General features: G+C 38.9%; 1 protein-coding gene across 2 annotated transcripts in view; it reads left to right on the top strand.

Moving 5' to 3' along the window:
• Positions 1–16,603, top strand: part of gdap2 (ganglioside induced differentiation associated protein 2) — a 33,924-nt gene extending 17,321 nt beyond the window's left edge. For both annotated transcript variants that reach the window (XM_077617145.1, XM_077617146.1), the window contains exons 8-14: positions 263–413; positions 2,015–2,091; positions 2,506–2,582; positions 4,353–4,492; positions 11,381–11,435; positions 11,643–11,786; positions 15,047–16,603. In XM_077617145.1, coding sequence (XP_077473271.1) covers positions 263–413; positions 2,015–2,091; positions 2,506–2,582; positions 4,353–4,492; positions 11,381–11,435; positions 11,643–11,786; positions 15,047–15,079 — 677 coding nt within the window. In that variant the 3' untranslated portion in view covers positions 15,080–16,603. The remainder of the gene's footprint in view (positions 1–262; positions 414–2,014; positions 2,092–2,505; positions 2,583–4,352; positions 4,493–11,380; positions 11,436–11,642; positions 11,787–15,046) is intronic.
• The last annotated feature ends 1,554 nt before the right edge of the window (positions 16,604–18,157 follow it).

Below are 18,157 nucleotides of genomic sequence, written 5' to 3'. Positions count from 1 at the left end.
AACAAGTAGAGAAGCATTGTTGTTTTCCAATTAAAGGAGCTGTCACAATCTGATTGTTTAGGTTTCGATTCTGGTCCCAAACAATTCTAAATTGCAATTCCTCCATCATCGAAAAAATAGGGCAATGTATTTTCACAGAAACTATTGAGATAATTAAGAATATTGCCAAGTATTGTTTGAGATGGTACTAGGTGTAATTTTTTTGTGAACCACTGCCAAGTACATTAATTAATCAGCTATTATATGTCTGGTTTTGGAACAGATGATTCAGAGGACGACAATTTGGAATCAGATCTGGGTCAGGTGGGCAATCATGCCTTTGCCCGCATGGAGGGCGATGTGGACAAGCAACGCAAACTGATCTTACAGGGTCACATGTCGGAAGTTACCATGCAAAAGCAGCACCAGAGGAAGTAAGCGCATCAGCCACAACAAAACTGCTACAGCTACTAACACACGATGCCCAATACATCACTTACAAGCGGCTGGTAGATCACAAAACGTCAGCGTAAATAAAGACGTTTTTTTGCAAGTAGAAGCATATTGAATTGGCATGATTTGTTCCACAATTTTTAATACTACTACCCCCTGAACCAGGGGTGCTCATTACGTTGAACGGACAAGATATTATTGGTAGATCGACAGAGTAAGATTTGATCTGCCAATTATAGTTTCCTTCGGACCTGAACAATGTCTCGTTTGTATCGCAACATCGCAGTGGGCCCACCGCAATACTCACACTTTTTTGTACATGCATATCTGACTCATTTAATAATCATTAGCCTCTCCTGACAGCGTCGGCAAACATAAATGACCTGTCCCAGCTGCTTGTTAAGTCATTCTTTTGGTGTCAAACAGATAGACTTGCCGCATCTATGCTTCATTTCGGCGCCGTTTGTTGATAATGCTGCACTCTGAACTCAGTGCCAAGTGATGGGTGTACAGTGCTACCCTGCGTGTAAAGAGTTGTGCCTGAGACTATGTAGTATTGGTGTTGTTGAAAGGAGTGTAACAAATCAGTGTGCCTTGCATGGATGCAGCAGTAATTGAAGTCTACGGCAAGCGCTGTAGCAATTCCTTGATATACTACAGTATATTGGGGAGAAAAATTCATGTTATTTGGCCTCATTCAAATCTTCCAAAAACTGTCCATCACATCTTAATATCTGAACATTTAAATATGTAAACTAAAACACAATAACGCTTCAAATAAATGGCTTCTGAATTTTGAAATATAAATTAACCAATCTACTGTACTGCATTAACCATCAAAGTGTTAAGCATTCGTGTTAAAGATATATGGCGTTCTGGCATCTAGCGTTCTGAATGGGTATAATGTCTTGAACCTTATTTCAATGCAAAATCAAATCAATCAAATCAAAAGCCTTTATTGTCGTCATACACAGCTGCGTAAAACAAAATTGGTGGTGATACTCCACAAAGGGCGTTTTCCCAGGAAAAAAAACCCATAAGTAATATAAAAATATAAAAAGTCACATCCTGGCAAGGTAAATTCTAAAATATTGCACATTGTTATTGCACACCCCGACGTTATTGCACAGAAGGGATTGTGTGTCGTGCTAACGCAAGTCCTGATGGCTGTGGGGGGGAAAACTGTCCCTAAGTATATTTGTCCGTGCTTTGTGAGACCTGTAGCGTCTGCCAGAGGGCAGCAGCTGGAACAAGTTGTGACCAGGGTGGTATGGGTAAAAACACCTTCTTATATTCAGGCCAATACGGTACTATTAAAAAGGGTGGGAGGTGAAGGAGTGACATTTCTTTGCATTTGTACAAATTGTGAGAGCAAAGATACTAAATTCTCAAATTATGTGTGCCAAATTGCAACATTTGTATTGTGTATATAATGAGAACAGCACATACATTCAATTCATTGTTTTTAGTATATAATAATACTGTATATTACCTGTTTGGATGGAGTGATAATTTTGGGCTGGTCGTTTGAACAGTTAACTTAAAAGGCTAATTGGTACGGTCCCATGTTTCCCATTTCTAGCTACAACCGCTGGTTGTGCCGAGCCAGAGCAGAGGACCTGTCAGACATTGCTGCGCTGAAAGCATTATATCAGACAGGTATATACTGTGTTTCACACAACAGATTTACATCAGTGACAAAGTATCTCAAGGAAGTAGTAGTGTTGCGGAGCATTCTTTGGAAGTGATTGATATACACCAGGACACAAAAAGCTTATACCGTCATGGAAGAGTACATCCTTGGTGTATGGTGTGGTACATGAGGGGCCTCATTTTGTTTGGGGAAATAAAGATTCTGTAATAAATTAATGGATACTAAAGCATTATTCCCTCATTCAATAAGATAATCAATTTTTGAAAAAATATATGTTACTGATATCTCCAGTATAATTTATGTCTGACAGAAAGAACATTCCTTTGAGGTTATGTATTGCAAACTTTTTCAACAGTAGTATCTATAGTTTGTGGCTATAATATGTGCGCGCGTACACGTAAACCTCTTTGTCTTTTTAGGTGTGGACATGTGTGGAAGGACGGTGATGGTTGCGGTGGGAAGAAACATTCCAGTAACTGTTATTGACGTTGAGAAGGTTCCACTTTCTTGTTACTATGATTTTTTTATTTATTTTTTTATAACAAAGCAATAAATTGAGTGGGCGGCACAGCGGCTGAGTGATTAGCGCGTCAGCTTCACAGTGGGGGACGAGGCTGGTCTACCTGAGTGGTGTTTGCATGTTCTCCATGGGCCTGTGTGGATTTTCTCCGGGTACTCTGGTTTCCTCCCACATTCCAAAGACATGCATGGTAGGTTGATTGGACACTCTAAATTGCCCCTAGGTATGAGTGTGAATGGTTGTCTGTATCCTTGCACCATGCGATTGGCTGCCACTAATTCAGGGTGTCAACCGCGTCTGGCCCGAAGTCAGCTGTGATCAGCTCCAGCACCCCCGTGACCCTAGTGAGGATAAAGCGGTTCAGAAAATGTGATGAGATGAGAATAAATTGAGTTTCAGTTTGATTTATTTAATAAAAGGGATGGTACAGTCATACCTTGAGATACGAGCTTAATGCGTTCCGGGACTGAGCTCATATGTCGATTTACTCATATCTCAAATCAACGTTTCTCATAGCAATGAACTAAATACAAATTTCACGTATGGTACTTAGTAGTACTTACTGAGTTCCAAGTATGTGAGGCACGAACAGCGAAGGTGCTTTGGCTAAATGCACTCCTTCTGAAGGGAACTACACAGTCACTTCTAGAGCCAGCCTTTCTTGATCTGTTGGAATTTTTTTTTTTACAAATTGTTGCCGCAGAGGAGGAGTTTTGTGATGGAGGATTTTGTAAACATCAGCATATTTAACAGGATTGTACCAGTTCAGGCGTTTGCGTGTTTTCTTTTTAAATATCTGACAGTGATGCTATGTTTTTGCTTTTCTCTCGAATTCTTTCAGAGCTTGCTTATAAACGGTTTGAATTGGTTTTAGTGTTGTCTTACAACTTGTTCAGCAGTAAGTCATGTGTGATATGATCATTGTGTCAAAATACAGTTTTGCAGACTCAGTAGCTGGATTGTTCCTAATTGGACAAATTAAATTAAATTCTCTTATGTTTTTTTATCTGTCATTTAAAGACAAGTTGTGAGTCAAGGGTGATTTCTAGGTATTTAAATTCTTGGACTACATTGATTGTTTTACCTTGGACAAAAACGTTGGTCACAGTCAGTTGTCTCAGTTGTTGCTCTTTCGGGGGAAAAAGTCAAACTTAAATATAAGTGATCTCTTAATCTGATAAATTGGGCCCAATTATGTTTTCTTCCCAGGATCGGTGTAAAAATAATAAATAAGGACTTTATTTATTTTCTCAAATTTTAAGTCTCAGTGGAATAATAATTCAAATCTAGCCAACTTGCCAAAAGGATAAATATTATCTTAATTTCTGTTAAACAATAGAATGTTTATCAAATAAAATTTCTCAAAAAAATGGAATTTATACTCCAGCACAAGGAAATACATCCCACGCCCAACCCCCATTTCATTGTTTATTTTTTGGCCAGTTTGACTTCTCATCCAAAAATTACATTATATTTGCAGAGGAATTGGATCAAAACTGGCAGCTACTCTATTACTAGTGGTTGCGAATCTCAAACATAATGTTTTAGAATACTGTATGTTATATGGATTAAGGTTCAAATCTGGGGCCCAAATTATAAATTGGAACAGGAGTTAATGATTTTGGGTTCTTTACATAACTTCCAAAGCCTGCCCATTGGTGTAACATTCCAAAAATTCAATAAAATATTTTTACTATTAATCAGTCCTTTAGTAATTGTGCAAATTTTGTTTTTCTGTCCATCCAGGCTCTGCTTTATTTCATCCACGTGATGGATCACATTGCTGTAAAGGAATATGTAATGGTTTACTTCCACACACTGACCGGTGAACACAACCACCTGGATGCAGAATTTCTTAAGAACCTTCACGACATAGTCGATGCTAAGTGAGTGTGTAGTTAAAAAAAAAATATCGACTGTACTGTCAAATGTTGCCATGAAAGTCTTTTTCACCTTCTGAAATTATTTTTTTTATCTCCACTTTAATGTTTGAGACATTTACACAAATGTACCGTATTTACTCTCATATAAGCCGCTTTTGTCGGACAAAAAAATGATGACTGAATCGAGGGTATGGCTTATATGCGGATAAAAACACGAAATGCACGAAACTGCTAGTTTATTTTGACGTCTATGAATGAAATTCTAGAAGAAAAAAACTTGCGTTCCCGTCACTGCTCGCTCAGGGGACAGCCATTTTACCAATTGTGCTGCCATCTAAATCTAGTTAAACATGCTCTGACTGACCCCCAAAAAAGATAGAAAATGCCAGGAAAAATTCAGTTGGATCTTTTATTGGGTCGGCACGGTGTTGTCTTGCATCACATAATCGCTTATTTTGGCTGTGTTATTGTCCTCTATTGCTGACATGCTAAAATCACGTTTCCTCATCGGCCTCCTTTTCTCCTGAGTGTTGGTCGGGAACTAGCGTTCATCTCGCAACAGCGCCCTGTTCTCTCAGGTGATCGGGTGGTGTAATTACAGTTTAAATGTATCAAATTTTCATCGAAAGTTTTTAATATTATTGTTGACAAAAATTATTTAATAATAATTATCGTTATCGTTTTATCGCGTGAATGGTGGTCCGTCTCCTCGTGCCCTGCAATTGGCTGGCCACCAATCAAGGGTGTGTCCGACTTGGTGCCTGGAGTCGGCTGGGATAGGTTCCAGCACCCACCGCAACCCTTATTAGGATAAGCGTTTCAGAAAAGGAATGTTTTATATAACAAATCGCACATTTTGATCACATTCCATTCTTTGGTTAAATTATCTTGAACACAAACATATGGAACCATAACTGACATCTTCTTTACACCTGCTGACAGAGGTACAGTGGTACCTCGAGATACGAGCTTAATGCATTCCGGGACTGAGCTCGTATGTCGATTTTCTCGTAACTCAAACGAATGTTTCCCATAGAAATGAACTAAAAACAAATTAATTTGTTCCAACCCTCTGAAAAAAACACAAACAGGATATTGGATTGGAAAAACATTTTTATTTGTTCTAATTCGCCATCTATTTACAAAGTAACAAATAACTAGTGGTTTAATGGTATTGGAATGTGTTTAATAGTACTAAAATTAGACGGATTTCGCGGAGGGGAGAGAGAGGGGGAGAGACTTTTTGCACGGCATCGCGCTCGTAACATAACATAAACAAATTTAAATGAACTTGGATTATGATGCAGACACTCAAAAATAAGTAATCTGTAAGTAATGAAATCTAACCTTGCTGTAAACTAATTCTAATTTTGTTTTACATTTTTATACCTTTCTTCTCCCGGCTCTTGGCTCTATTGGCCCCGCCTCCACCCTGACATTCAGATGCAACCTATCGAGGGTTGTTTGCTTTTGTCTTCCCTTCAAAATATTCCGAAAATGATGCACACAAATGTCCTCACATTAGAATAACGCACGACCACGTGCCAACGAGAAGTAGTATATACTCCTCTCGTATTAGCGATCGCTCCGCCATTCGCACTGACTAACGCGGGGGCACTGCAAAAAATGCAACGCTCCGCCCAGTGCTCGTAGAGACATTACACGAGAGAGTTGCGGGAGAGAGACAGTGCCCATGATGTTCTTATGAGCAGCCTCTAATGTCCGCTGTATGCTCGTATATCAAAATTTGTCTCATATCTCAAGATAAATATTTGCTCAAATTTTTACTCGTATCTCAAATTGCTTATATGCTGGGGCACTCGTATTACTGTAATTACTAAAGTTCATAAATACAATATGTTGAAGTGCTTTTGACTTTTAGACCTTGCAATAAGCTAAATTCTCCAGAAGATGGAGCCAAAGGGCAATTTCTTTTATCCTAACTTCCTAAAATAAGGCAATGGCCTCTCCCTGACAGGCAGAGGTCGGTAGTAACGAATTATATTTTCTCTGTTGGTTTAATTGAGCAACCTTTTGAGACCAACGTTTTTCTTAGAGTAGGTTTAGCATGTCATCACTTTTACGTAGATTTCTCAAAAAGAAACGTTACTCTAGTTTAGGCTACACTAGAATTGTAATAGTTTTACCTCTTTATTCTTCATATTAGATTTATTTTATTTACTTTATTTTTGCCAGAGATGTCCACAGTGGGGTGGCCCGGCGGGTGAGTGGTGAGCGCGTCGGCCTCACAACTCTGGGGTCCTGGGTTCAAATCCAGGTCGCTCCACCTGTGTGGAGTTTGCATGTTCTCTCCGGGCCTGTGTGGGTTTTCTCCGGGTATTTCGGTTTCCAACCACATTCCAAAAACATGTATGATAGGCTGATAGGACGCTCTAAATTGCCCCGAGATATGAGTGTGAGTGTGAATGGTTATCCATTGCCTCGTGTCCTCCGATCGGCTGGCCACCGATTCAGGGTGTCCCCTGCCTCTGGCCCGAAGTCAACTGGGATGGGCTCCAGCACCCCCCACACCCCTTGCGAGGTTAAAGCAGTTCAGAAAATCAATGAATGAATGTCCACAGTGGCTCTACCAGTTTCACCTTTGAGACGTTGTAACAATTATCACGATTCCATTATATCAATTAGATCTAACAATACTGTCACATAGGCACACACAAGCTTACAGTTGGAAGTCCTATTATCACGCTTGTCTGTTCAATCACCTGGCATCTTTAAAGCTCTGTGGAAAAAAAAATAGCTCACATGAACTGCTGTCATCAACATTACTCGAAAGCGCGCATTTGAACTTTTCTTCCAGTTTTTATTTGGCACTGATAGATCACGGACAACTGAAGATGATTGTGGTTCTGAATTATTTTTCTTTGTTGGATTTTTTTGTTTTGTTCTTTTTTTGTGTGCTAATATGGTCATGCAATAAGTTTAATTCAGTGGCGGTCGGTGCATTTTCTGGTAGCGCCTTCAACGTATCAATCCAACCCTCAAAACTATTTTATGGTTATAAAACCGCTACTGCAGCTACAGCTGCGACACATAAAAATAATCAATAAATTAATGCACAAAAATGGGGTAAAATCCACTTCCTAGCAGCATTTCATGATTAATACAAATACTGGAGCTTTTCAGACATTAAAACCAGGCCAGGGGGGTGATTTTCCCGGGAAAAGACAGCGATGAACGTCAATGGCGTACGGGCAAACATTGCCCGAAAATAGGATAAAATCCAGCCGAAAACAGCATTTATTGATTAAATACAAATACTGGAGCTTTTTAGACATCAGAACCGGGCCCGGAGTATCATTTCCCCAGTAAAAAAGCGATGAACGTCGATACGTCCATACGTGAAATGACAAAAAATGCACTAAAATTAGGTAAAATCCACTTTCTAGCATCATTTATTGATTGAATACAAATACTGGAGCTTTTGAGACATTACAACCAGGCCAGGGGGGTTATTTTTCCCGGGAAAAGACAGGGATGGACGTCAATGGTGAAACGCCCAAAATTAAACTTGGGTAAAATGGGGCAAAATCCACTTCCTAGCAGCATTTTGTGATTCGATCCTGACTCGCCTTCGTCCTAGGTCATTCTCCCGAATCGACACCTATCTTGCTTATTTATTACATATGATTTTACAACAGGCATCACAGAAGTCAAAACAATTGAGAGTCCTCCGTTTCTTCTCCAGGGAGCGGTGTGAACGACCGTGTGAGATGTCGATGGTTCTCAAAAACATTCTTCTTCATTGCCAGCAAATATATACTAATGTAAGTCTAATAATCCTAAGTAAAGCAAAACGTTCTTCATTGCAAGCAAATAATGTAAGACTAATAATCCTAAGTGAAGCAAAGCGTTCTTCATTGCAAGCAAATATGTAATAATGTAAGACTAATAATCCTAAGTGAAGCAAAGCGTTCTTCATTGCAAGCAAATATGTAATAATGTAAGACTAATAACCCTAACATCTACCCTCAGACGACATATATGTTTTCTGGTAGCAGAGTTGCCAACTACCCTGGAATTTCTGGGGTTTACCCAGAAATACAATGCAAACTCCGGGACCCCGGACAACCTCCCTAAACCCGGAAATCCCAAAAAAATGTCACTTAAATTTTTTCTGAACCATTTTGTAAAAGTACCAAATTTCCAATTTAAATGACTTGTATAATTTAACTTAAATGACTTATTTATATAAGTCTTATCAATATGCCTCCTCAAAATAAGTGCAAAATGACCGCAATTTCGATGAAACTTTTTAGAAATCCAGACTTGCAGAACTTTATTGCTTCTTATTCGACGAAATATCCCATGTTTATCCCGTCTCCAAAAAAAAGACATTTGCACATTGCACAACATCCATATGCGACTTCAGCGTGACACATGGTGGAATTACTGACAGTAAAACGCACGTAGAAGGACCCAAACACAAATATAAACGTATTGTCGTTATGCTGTACTCTTTCAATAGTTTGCAAAAACACTTTCAATTATTGTAAAAACATGATAACAGTTTGATTTGAATTGTCCTACATTTTTTTTCTTTTTATATCGATTTTGGGTGAATCGCATTCACCCCGGAAAACTCCGGAAATGGGAAAAGGGCACTCCCGAAATGGGGTCGACGGAGGTTGGCAGCTCTGTAGTAGGTAGTAGTACTGTATGGACACAGTATGGGAATAGCAAATGCAGTTAGATTTTTTTTCCAGAATAAAAATAGAATGCATTCAAAAGTGGTTTATTTTTAACAGTAAAAATTTGAGGACTGTTTTATTTGTTTTTTTTCTGATCACCCTGTTAACGTTGGGAACGTTGCACACAGCTAGATCTAATATATTCACTCAACTCTAAGTAGATAAGTCCAATTTCTACCACGCCTTATGGTAAGAAATATGTTTTCAAAGTAAAAAAAAAAAAACCCATCCTGTGCCTCTTTTGAGGTCCCAAGCGCAGCGGTAGGTACCTAAAAATCGCTTGGTCTTGCTCTTTTAATTGGTTTTAAATGGTCAATGTGTCTCTGTATTAGGTACCAATTCAGAATGTGGGATAAATGGTAAATGCAGAAATCTCACTTCCTGACTTTGAAGATCATTTAAAAAAATGCTTAGCCTTTAGCCATGGACACAAAGCAAGTGTACTCAAATGTGTAATTCTTGGCTTTCACAGTTTTTTAGTTCAGAATAATTCTTGTGTTGTGGAGGACTGTTGAGCTAAGCACTAGTGAACATTATTCCGAAGTGGGTGGTCTTTTAAAGCACCTTACCAGTTTAAGAAGCACAGGAGGAGGTCAACATTATTCCTCTGCTAACTACTGAGCTCATTCTATTCATCCATCCAACTCGTGTGTGTGTTTCACATTAAAAGGCAATATCCCTCTCTTCCATAAATACTTTTAGCCTGCAAAAACAGTGGGCAGTACTTACACATATCAAATTTTGTTCTGACATGCTGCAGTCTTGGTTCTTAAAGCGGTTCAAGTTGTTTTTTTAACAAAAGATTTTTACATTTCACATTTAAACTCTTTAGATATAATTACATTATAATTTCATTCATTTTCTGTGATGCTTATCCTCACAAGGATTGTGGGGGTGCTGAAGCCTATCCCAGCTAACTATGGGAAGTCAGCATGGTTCACCTTGGTTGTCAACAAATATTCTCATTTTTCCAGTTAAAGGTTCTGTAAAGTCAAATTAAAATGAACAAATTATTACATTGGGCAAAATTAAAGACTTGTTAACAACCTTGAAAAATAAACTAATGAGTATGTACTTATTATTTCATGTGAAATAAGGCTTTATAAATGGCTTGTCCTGCCAGTGCTTGGATTCTGTTGGTGTCTGACCTGTCTGTCACTCACACTCCAAATTCTTGCTAGCTTTGATGCTAATACCTTTGGCATGTTTTCTGTGTCATCTGAGCCAAAATACAATTCTGAAAAAGACAGCATGTTTCTGAGTGTGTACCATAATGGTACAGTATTTGATCCTTTTTTTAAATGATCAGTATTCATTAGTCTATCTGCACATCACACGTCACCATTTTTAAACTTTTACATTTCTATCTATCGTAAGATAGTGTTGAATGAAATCAGCATTAATTGACAATGAATCGATGTACCTAAATAAAACAAACAGGGTCTGACAAAGAAAACGAAGTCAACATACAGTACAGTAATACCTTGACATACGAGTGCCCCGACATACGAGGAATTTGAGATATGAGTAAAATTCAGAGCAAATATTTACCTTGAGTTACGAGACAAATTTTGAGAAACAAGCATACAAGAGAGCCAGGTGGCCAGGCTGCGAGTCTTTTTCGCAGCATCGCCGTCTTGCAAAGATCTCTACGAGCACTGGGCGGAGCGTTGCATTTCTTGTGGGTTTTTTTTTCTTTTTGCGTTAGTCAGTGCAGATTTAAGGGGAAACAAAGGGTTCCTTAACATGCCGGCGCAATGAAGAGTAGTGCGAAGAAAAGGCGTATGATGACAATTGGTATTAAGCACGAAATAATTGAAAAACATGTAGTGTATGCGTCACTAAGCTGGGTCGCCAATATTGTTTGTTACTCTATTAGTAGATGGTCAATTACAACCAATATATGTTTTTCCATTGTAATATCCTGTTTTTTGTGTTTTTTCAGAGGGTGGGAACAAATTAATTTGTATTTAGTTAATTTCTATGGGAGACATTGATTTGAGATACGAGTAAATCCCTCAAATATGACGGATGTATGTGGATTTATGTCGCGGTATCAATTTTTGTAAGGGAATGTAATTCATAGACATTGTATTGAAATGCATCATACAGATTTTTTTTCAATTTGATTTTAAATATGTCATCTCATGTGATTGAATATGCTAATGCTCATGCATTCCAGGTTTAAGAAGAATTTAAAGGCCTTCTACTTTGTGCATCCAACATTTCGCGCCAAGGTGAGATCCCTCACGACTAACTCATTTCCAATCATACAAATACATACATACATACAATGTTATGAAACAATTCAGAATCTTCAGCCTGTAAAAGTCTACTTTAAAATAGAGATATTTCATGATTCCTTACATGTGTTGTTCTTTTAATACCAGACCTACTGAACTATCTCAGAGTGCTGCATGAGCCTTTATTGTCAAAACCTACAGGTTTCCACCTGGTTCTTCACCACTTTCAGCGTGTCTGGAATGAAGGATAAGGTGCGGTACCTTGACAACCTGGAGCAACTCTTCAACTGTGTTAGGCCTGACCAGATTGACATCCCGCCTTTTGTGATGGACTACGATGCACGGGTGAGGGCTGACTTTCAAGGCCATGTGCTCTTTTAATGTAGACATTACCCCCCCCCCCCCCCCCCCCCAAAACTTATTTTCACACTTGTATAACGCACCGCTTGATAGGTGCAGTCTCATTTTCGGGTATAGTTTCAGTTTTTTGTCAATACAGTGGTACCTCGACATATGAGCGTAATCCGTTCCGAGACTGAGATCGTATGACGAGGTTCTCGTAACTCGAGCGGACGTTTCCCATTGAAATGAATGGAAAAAATTTAATTCGTTCCAGCCCTCTGAAAAAACACCAAAAACAGGATATTGGATTGGAAAAATGTTTTATTTCTTCTAATTCCCCATCTATTAACAAAGTAACACAACTAGTGGTTAAATAGAAATAAAGTGTTGAATCTAACTAAAATTGGGCGGATTTCGCCGAGGGGAGAGGGGCACAAAAGGGGTGGGGGGCTTCTGTTTTTTTTCTCCACACAATGCACTCGTAAACGGAACAAACACTCCACCCTCACGTTCGCTATCGATGGGCTGTTTGCTGTCGTACTATTCCCTTCAAAATATTCCGAAAATGATGCACACAAATGTCCTCACAATCGGATAACGCACGACCACTTGCCAACGAGCAGCAGTCTTTTATCAGCGATCGCTCCGCTGCTCATGGGAGCTTCGGGGGCGCTGGCTAGCGGCTCCTTCTAGCTTGTAGCATCTGTGGTCGCATCCCCTCGAACGGTGCCTATGATAGAGTTGCTACCGTGGTTGCTATTGCAGGGATGCGAGCCAGTGCCCCTGATGTTCTTATGAGCAGCCAACGAGCAGCAGTCTTTTATCAGCGATCGCTCCGCTGCTCATGGGAGCTTCGGGGGCGCTGGCTAGCGGCTCCTTTTAGCTTGTAGCATCTGTGTTCGCATCCCCCTCGAACGGCGCCTATGATAGAGTTGCTACCGGGGATGCTGTTGCGAGCCAGTGCCCCTGATGTTCTTATGAGCAGACAACGAGAAGTAATATAATACTCCTCATATTAGATAAAAATAACAGGAAATGCAGCAGCTGATCTTACCCACGTATTGATTGTGGGTAAAGTTTTATTCTGAGAAAGAGTGCCATTGCCTGTCGGCGTTGTGTGCACGAGTATACTTCATTACCCAGAAAGCCCTCTTTTCCCCGCGCATGCGCGTTGTGCGTTTCCTGGTCTGAATAACTCATCCGGTGCTCGTAAATATTGTTATACACGAAAGATATGCAAAAAAAAATGCCATGGCCACCTGGCTTGGTCGCATCATGAAATTTTGACCGCATCACGGGCGAATTATTCGATCGAAATTTCCCTCGTAAGACGAGCATTTTGTATGACGAGCAGTTGTATGACGAGGTACCACTGTACATTGGGCGCTTCTTCAGAAAGAGCGCTAGCTTGTCACTAGGCTAGCGTATGTTATGCTATCCGCTAGCGTACCTATGTTATACCATCCGCCAGCATATGTTATGCCAGCTGCTAGCATGTTTTTTTAAAGACCGCACGAGCAAAACTAATAATGCTTTATTGAGGTTAACCGCGATATTCGAGGGATTACTGTATGTGTGTGTGTTTATATATGAACATTTTCTCTTGATACAAGAGAAATTCAAGTAATGAAACGCAAAATTTCCAAAACTCAATCATCCAACATAAATACACTTGTAGTATCCTGTATTTTATTTTGAAATTAGCGTGATAGAGTTGCTCCTCCATTTGTCATCTCCCATCCCTCCACTGGCTAGCTTCTAGCATTGCCCAGTAGGGATCGGCGTCTCTAGGATGCTTTTGTGTGTCTTGGACCCTCATTTGTCTCTTAAAGGACTTCAAATATGTTTAAAGGACAAAGTTACTGAAATTTGGTGAGTTTTTGGAGTGTGCTCAGTGGAACTTTCTTCTTTGTTATTCATCATGTGGACCCAAGAAAGTTTTTCCCATGGTGAGTGAAAAGAATTAGGCTGTGTTAATGAAAGAAAAAGAGGATATGATTTATAATATATAGTAATACCTTGAGAGGCGAGCTTACTGTGTTCTGGGACCAACCTCGTATGTCAATTTACTCGTATTTCAAATCATTCTTCCCATAGAAATGAACTAAATACAAAGTAATCCGTTCCTACCCTCCGAAAAAACACCCAAAACAGGATATTACAATGAAGAAACATCTTTTTTTTTTTTGTAATTCAGTACCTACTCACAAAGTAACAAATACCTATCTGGTCATTATGATCTTCAATACTAAAATGTGACACTATACAGTATAGACAGACGGTAGCGTCTAAACGTGGATGAGAGAGAGAAAGGACAGGAGAGAGAGAGATTACTGTATATGAAAGTGGAATGTGGTTGAGTGATATCGCAATGGAATGTGACAGAAATCATTTTAATGGTTAATAAATATTCTTCATTTACACATTTAATACAACAATCTTATACTTTTGTCATTTTAATAGGTAGTATTGGTGACTTGAGAAGGGCAGAATAATAGATAGAATGAATTTAAATAAAAAATATTTTTAAAAAAAAATCTGAATTCATTGCTTATACTGCATTAAATTGTGTTTTGGATGATTGGATGGAACCTAAAACTGGACTTTCCTGGCCTTTTGTAATGCAATATCATCAACTCCATCATTATCAGAAATTTGTTAAAGTGGGAAAAAATATATTGCATCATTTTAGACCGGATGCAGTGACACTTTACTGATGTTAGGGGCCAATGCGCTACGTGTTTACACCACTAATTTGAGGTGAAAATGAGGAATAATAGTCTACACGTTTTATATGTACATAATCGCAAAAAAGGGCTCTCATGCAGGCCCTTCATAGATTGCGGCTTGGGCAGTCGCCCGCATTGGCCATAGCACAAACCAGTCCTGTTAACGGCAAAGACCTTCATCACATCTAGCACATGCCATTTGTTGTTTACTGCGATAAGCAACCTGTGAGAGGAACAGCTGGGTTTAAAATTCCACTATACTGGGAAATTTCAATTCTAGGGATAGAAGTTTCCATTGATGAAGGCCCCCCAAAAAAGAGGTCAGGCTATGTAGCTGATGAAGGCCATCAGGCTGTCTAGACAGTCCAAGTTCTGTGTTTGTTTGATGTTAGATGGCAGAGCGCTTGAAGCCAGACTAAGTTCATCTGGGCAAACTTTGGGCCTATGAGTTCATGTGGCCCTAAATCTGGAAAAATAGATCCACACCAGAAAAGATAGTCATTTGTAATCTAGTTTTTCTTTGCTCAATCACAGGTAAACGGACGGACCCAATCTTCCGGTTTGTGACATCTGACTAATTATGAAGCTGATAGCAATTTAAGAACATTTCCTGGTCTACAGCTGCCCCATGTTCCTGAGGACTGTTACACATCGTGAAGGGACTTTTGCCTCACATTTGTGGTCCACTTTTTGGTGGTTCTTGAATGGCTACCCGCTCATGGGATTTGCTGGAGGTCCACCATTCGAATTGAGTCAGTTACCAATGTGATCTGGTGATAATCATCTAGCTGGAAGATGTCTGCGATTTGATGTTACGTTTTTGGAACTGACCACAATCCCATCAGACCGCGATTATGTCAGGGATGCACACACAATAGTGCTGAATCTTTCTGTTTTAAAGTCTTCTAGCAAAAGCTTTACATTAATATCATTCAAGGTACTTCAAGGTATGTTCAACAGTGTTCACATTTGATTTTTATTTTCTGTCTCATTATCTTAGCTTCCATCACAAAATATCACCAAAAACCACAAAACTTAAAAAAAAAAAAACACTTAATACTCAAACATTCAGCAACCAAGAATGTAAGCCTAATGACATTTTCCTACAATTTTAAGATAACGTCCAACAAATAAGTTGTATTTTAATGCCCTTTTATGTCTAAGCTTAATTTGTTCTGCCAGATTAGAAATGTAAAGTCAACCAAGCATCATGAAAATAAATGTCCAATTTAGGCTCAGCTTTGAAATGTGTAGTCAAGCAACTTGCAGAGAATTGTTAAATATAACTCAAATTTTAAAGTGATCTGCTACACAAAATTTCAATGTTATTTTACTAGACAATGCGAATAGATGTCGGTTTGCTTCGACAGTCATGTTCTTTGTTCAAGAGATACTGTTTAAACTACTTTTCATCACTAAGATGTTAGCTTCCAGTTGCTTCCAAGCCTCCTGATTCTCATCTGGGCTGCTTCAGCACTGCTTTTCTGATTCCGTCAACATGGTGTCACTTTGCCTTTTATACATGTGCTAATTCTTATTTTTTCTGCACACATTTGCTCACTTTATTTACCATTTTGCACATCCACGAGCAAGTTTTTTTGAAGTTGTCAATGGAGAGGAGCTGATTTATTGCAAATCAATACGTAAGTATACTTTTAATTCATTCCTCATTGTTTTATGATGTGTAACAACACAGGTGGCAAACACTTTTGCAGATGCAAATATCGGTGGAAATATAACCGTTGCACTGCTTTCTGCTGGACACAAGACTGAAGTCACCGGGATTTGTTCTTATTAGGTTTGCCTAAAAAATGTGAAATATTTTTAAAGTAATCAGTATTTTTTTATGCCTAACATTGTGAAACAGATTATGCAACAAATTTTTGTGTATCACTTTAAATTGTTTTATGTTATTTTACTTCAACTGTTAATTTTTTTTTACATTATGATTAAAATGATCTGCTCTATATCATTTTTGTTTTCTGTGCTTGTTTTTGAAGAAGTTAAGTACATGTGCCATCTTTATAGGCAGTGTGAAAGGGATTTCTGTGTCCAACAACATATTGAATAAAATGTGATCCTTGTCTTGCATCTTTGAAAATAGGTGAGAATGAAAATGCCAGCATGCTGTCCAAGTTCTGTATTTGTTTGATGGCAGAGTGCTTCAAGCTAGACTGAGTTCATTTGGAAGAACTTCTGGACTATAACTTCAAGTGCCTCTTATTTAAGGCTGTAATGTCACTACTGAGAAAGAATGGCACGAGATCCTGAAAGATTCATTCCACCGTGTGATCATGTAAGTTGTGGGGGTTTGTTAAAAAAAAAGATCTCAAATGTGCTGTAATTTGCGGGAATGCTCATTGGCAGTAAATGTGTCATGAGCAACAGACTTAACATTTCTATCCATCCTTGTAAATAATCCACTGAAATATGATACTCGGCAATCATCAACATCATTTTACCAAATCTCTTTTTTTCCTGTAAACAAACTAACGCAAAAGAACATCTGCTTTACTTCCGGTTTAAAGACGAGCATGGAATCTCAAATCCGTAGTAGAGTCACTTTGAAGTCGAATATAACATTTGCCCAAAGCTACCATCTACTCCGGAATTTCAGGAGTTTACCCGGAAATGCAGCGCAAACTCCGGACAACCTCCCAAAACTCCGGAAATCCCCAAAAATTGCCACTTAAATTGTTTTTGAAGAAAAGTACCACATTTCCAATTTAAATGCCTCGGAATTCACACCATTGCTATGGCTTCCGCCATCTTGATACAACTGCACTGTAAGAAGAATTCGATAACAAGAGTATTGTGAATCATCCGAGTTACAAGTTCAGATGAATGATTCGTCTTGTGTGACATCAGCGCATATGGATTTTGCGTGGATCGCATTCTCTCCGGATAAACTCCAGAAATGGGACAAGGGTAGTCCTGAAATGGTTTCGAGGGAGGTTGAGAGCGCTGTATAGCAATACCATTAAAAATAATAAATGAAAACATTTCCTATATGCAAAAACCATCTGGATTTTTTATGGACAACATGCTTGATTAGAACTGGTGGTCATCTGGAGAGAAAAAAAATTTTTTATCAAGAAAAACAGCATAAACTCCAAATGGTTTTGTTACACCCATTGGATTAAAAATAGAGGCCACCTTTACACAATAATAGTCTTAAATAAAACAGATGTGGCAAACTCCTTTCCATTCACGCTCACACACGCGCCTATGGCCAATTTCGAGTGTTCAACCAGCTTACCATGCATGTTTTGGGGATATGGGAGGATACCGGAGTATACCTGGTGAAATCCCCACGTAAGAGAACATGCAAACTCCCTGGCCTGTGTGGGTTTCCTCCCACATTCCAAAATCATGATTGGACACGCTAAATTGCACTCTAATTGGTATGCGTGTGAGCGTGAATGGTTGTCCGTCTCCTTGTCCCCTGCAAACGGCTGGCCTCTGGCAGCTGGACACCAAAACTGTAAGGCTGATGCGTTAACCACTTGGAATGTCATGTTTAGTTTAATTTTGTATTTTCCATTTTCTTCCATCCAAAAATATAAATGATATATATACAAACATGAACTTAGCATAGTTGGGTGTGTTATTTGTTCAGCAAACATTTTCATGGTGCAAATACCA

The sequence above is a fragment of the Stigmatopora argus genome, chromosome 13 (genome assembly GCF_051989625.1).
Source record: "Stigmatopora argus isolate UIUO_Sarg chromosome 13, RoL_Sarg_1.0, whole genome shotgun sequence".
In the NCBI taxonomy this organism is placed as follows: Eukaryota; Metazoa; Chordata; class Actinopteri; order Syngnathiformes; family Syngnathidae; genus Stigmatopora; species Stigmatopora argus.
The sequence above is the reverse complement of the archived record's forward strand: the minus strand, read 5'-3'. Positions and strand labels throughout refer to the sequence as shown.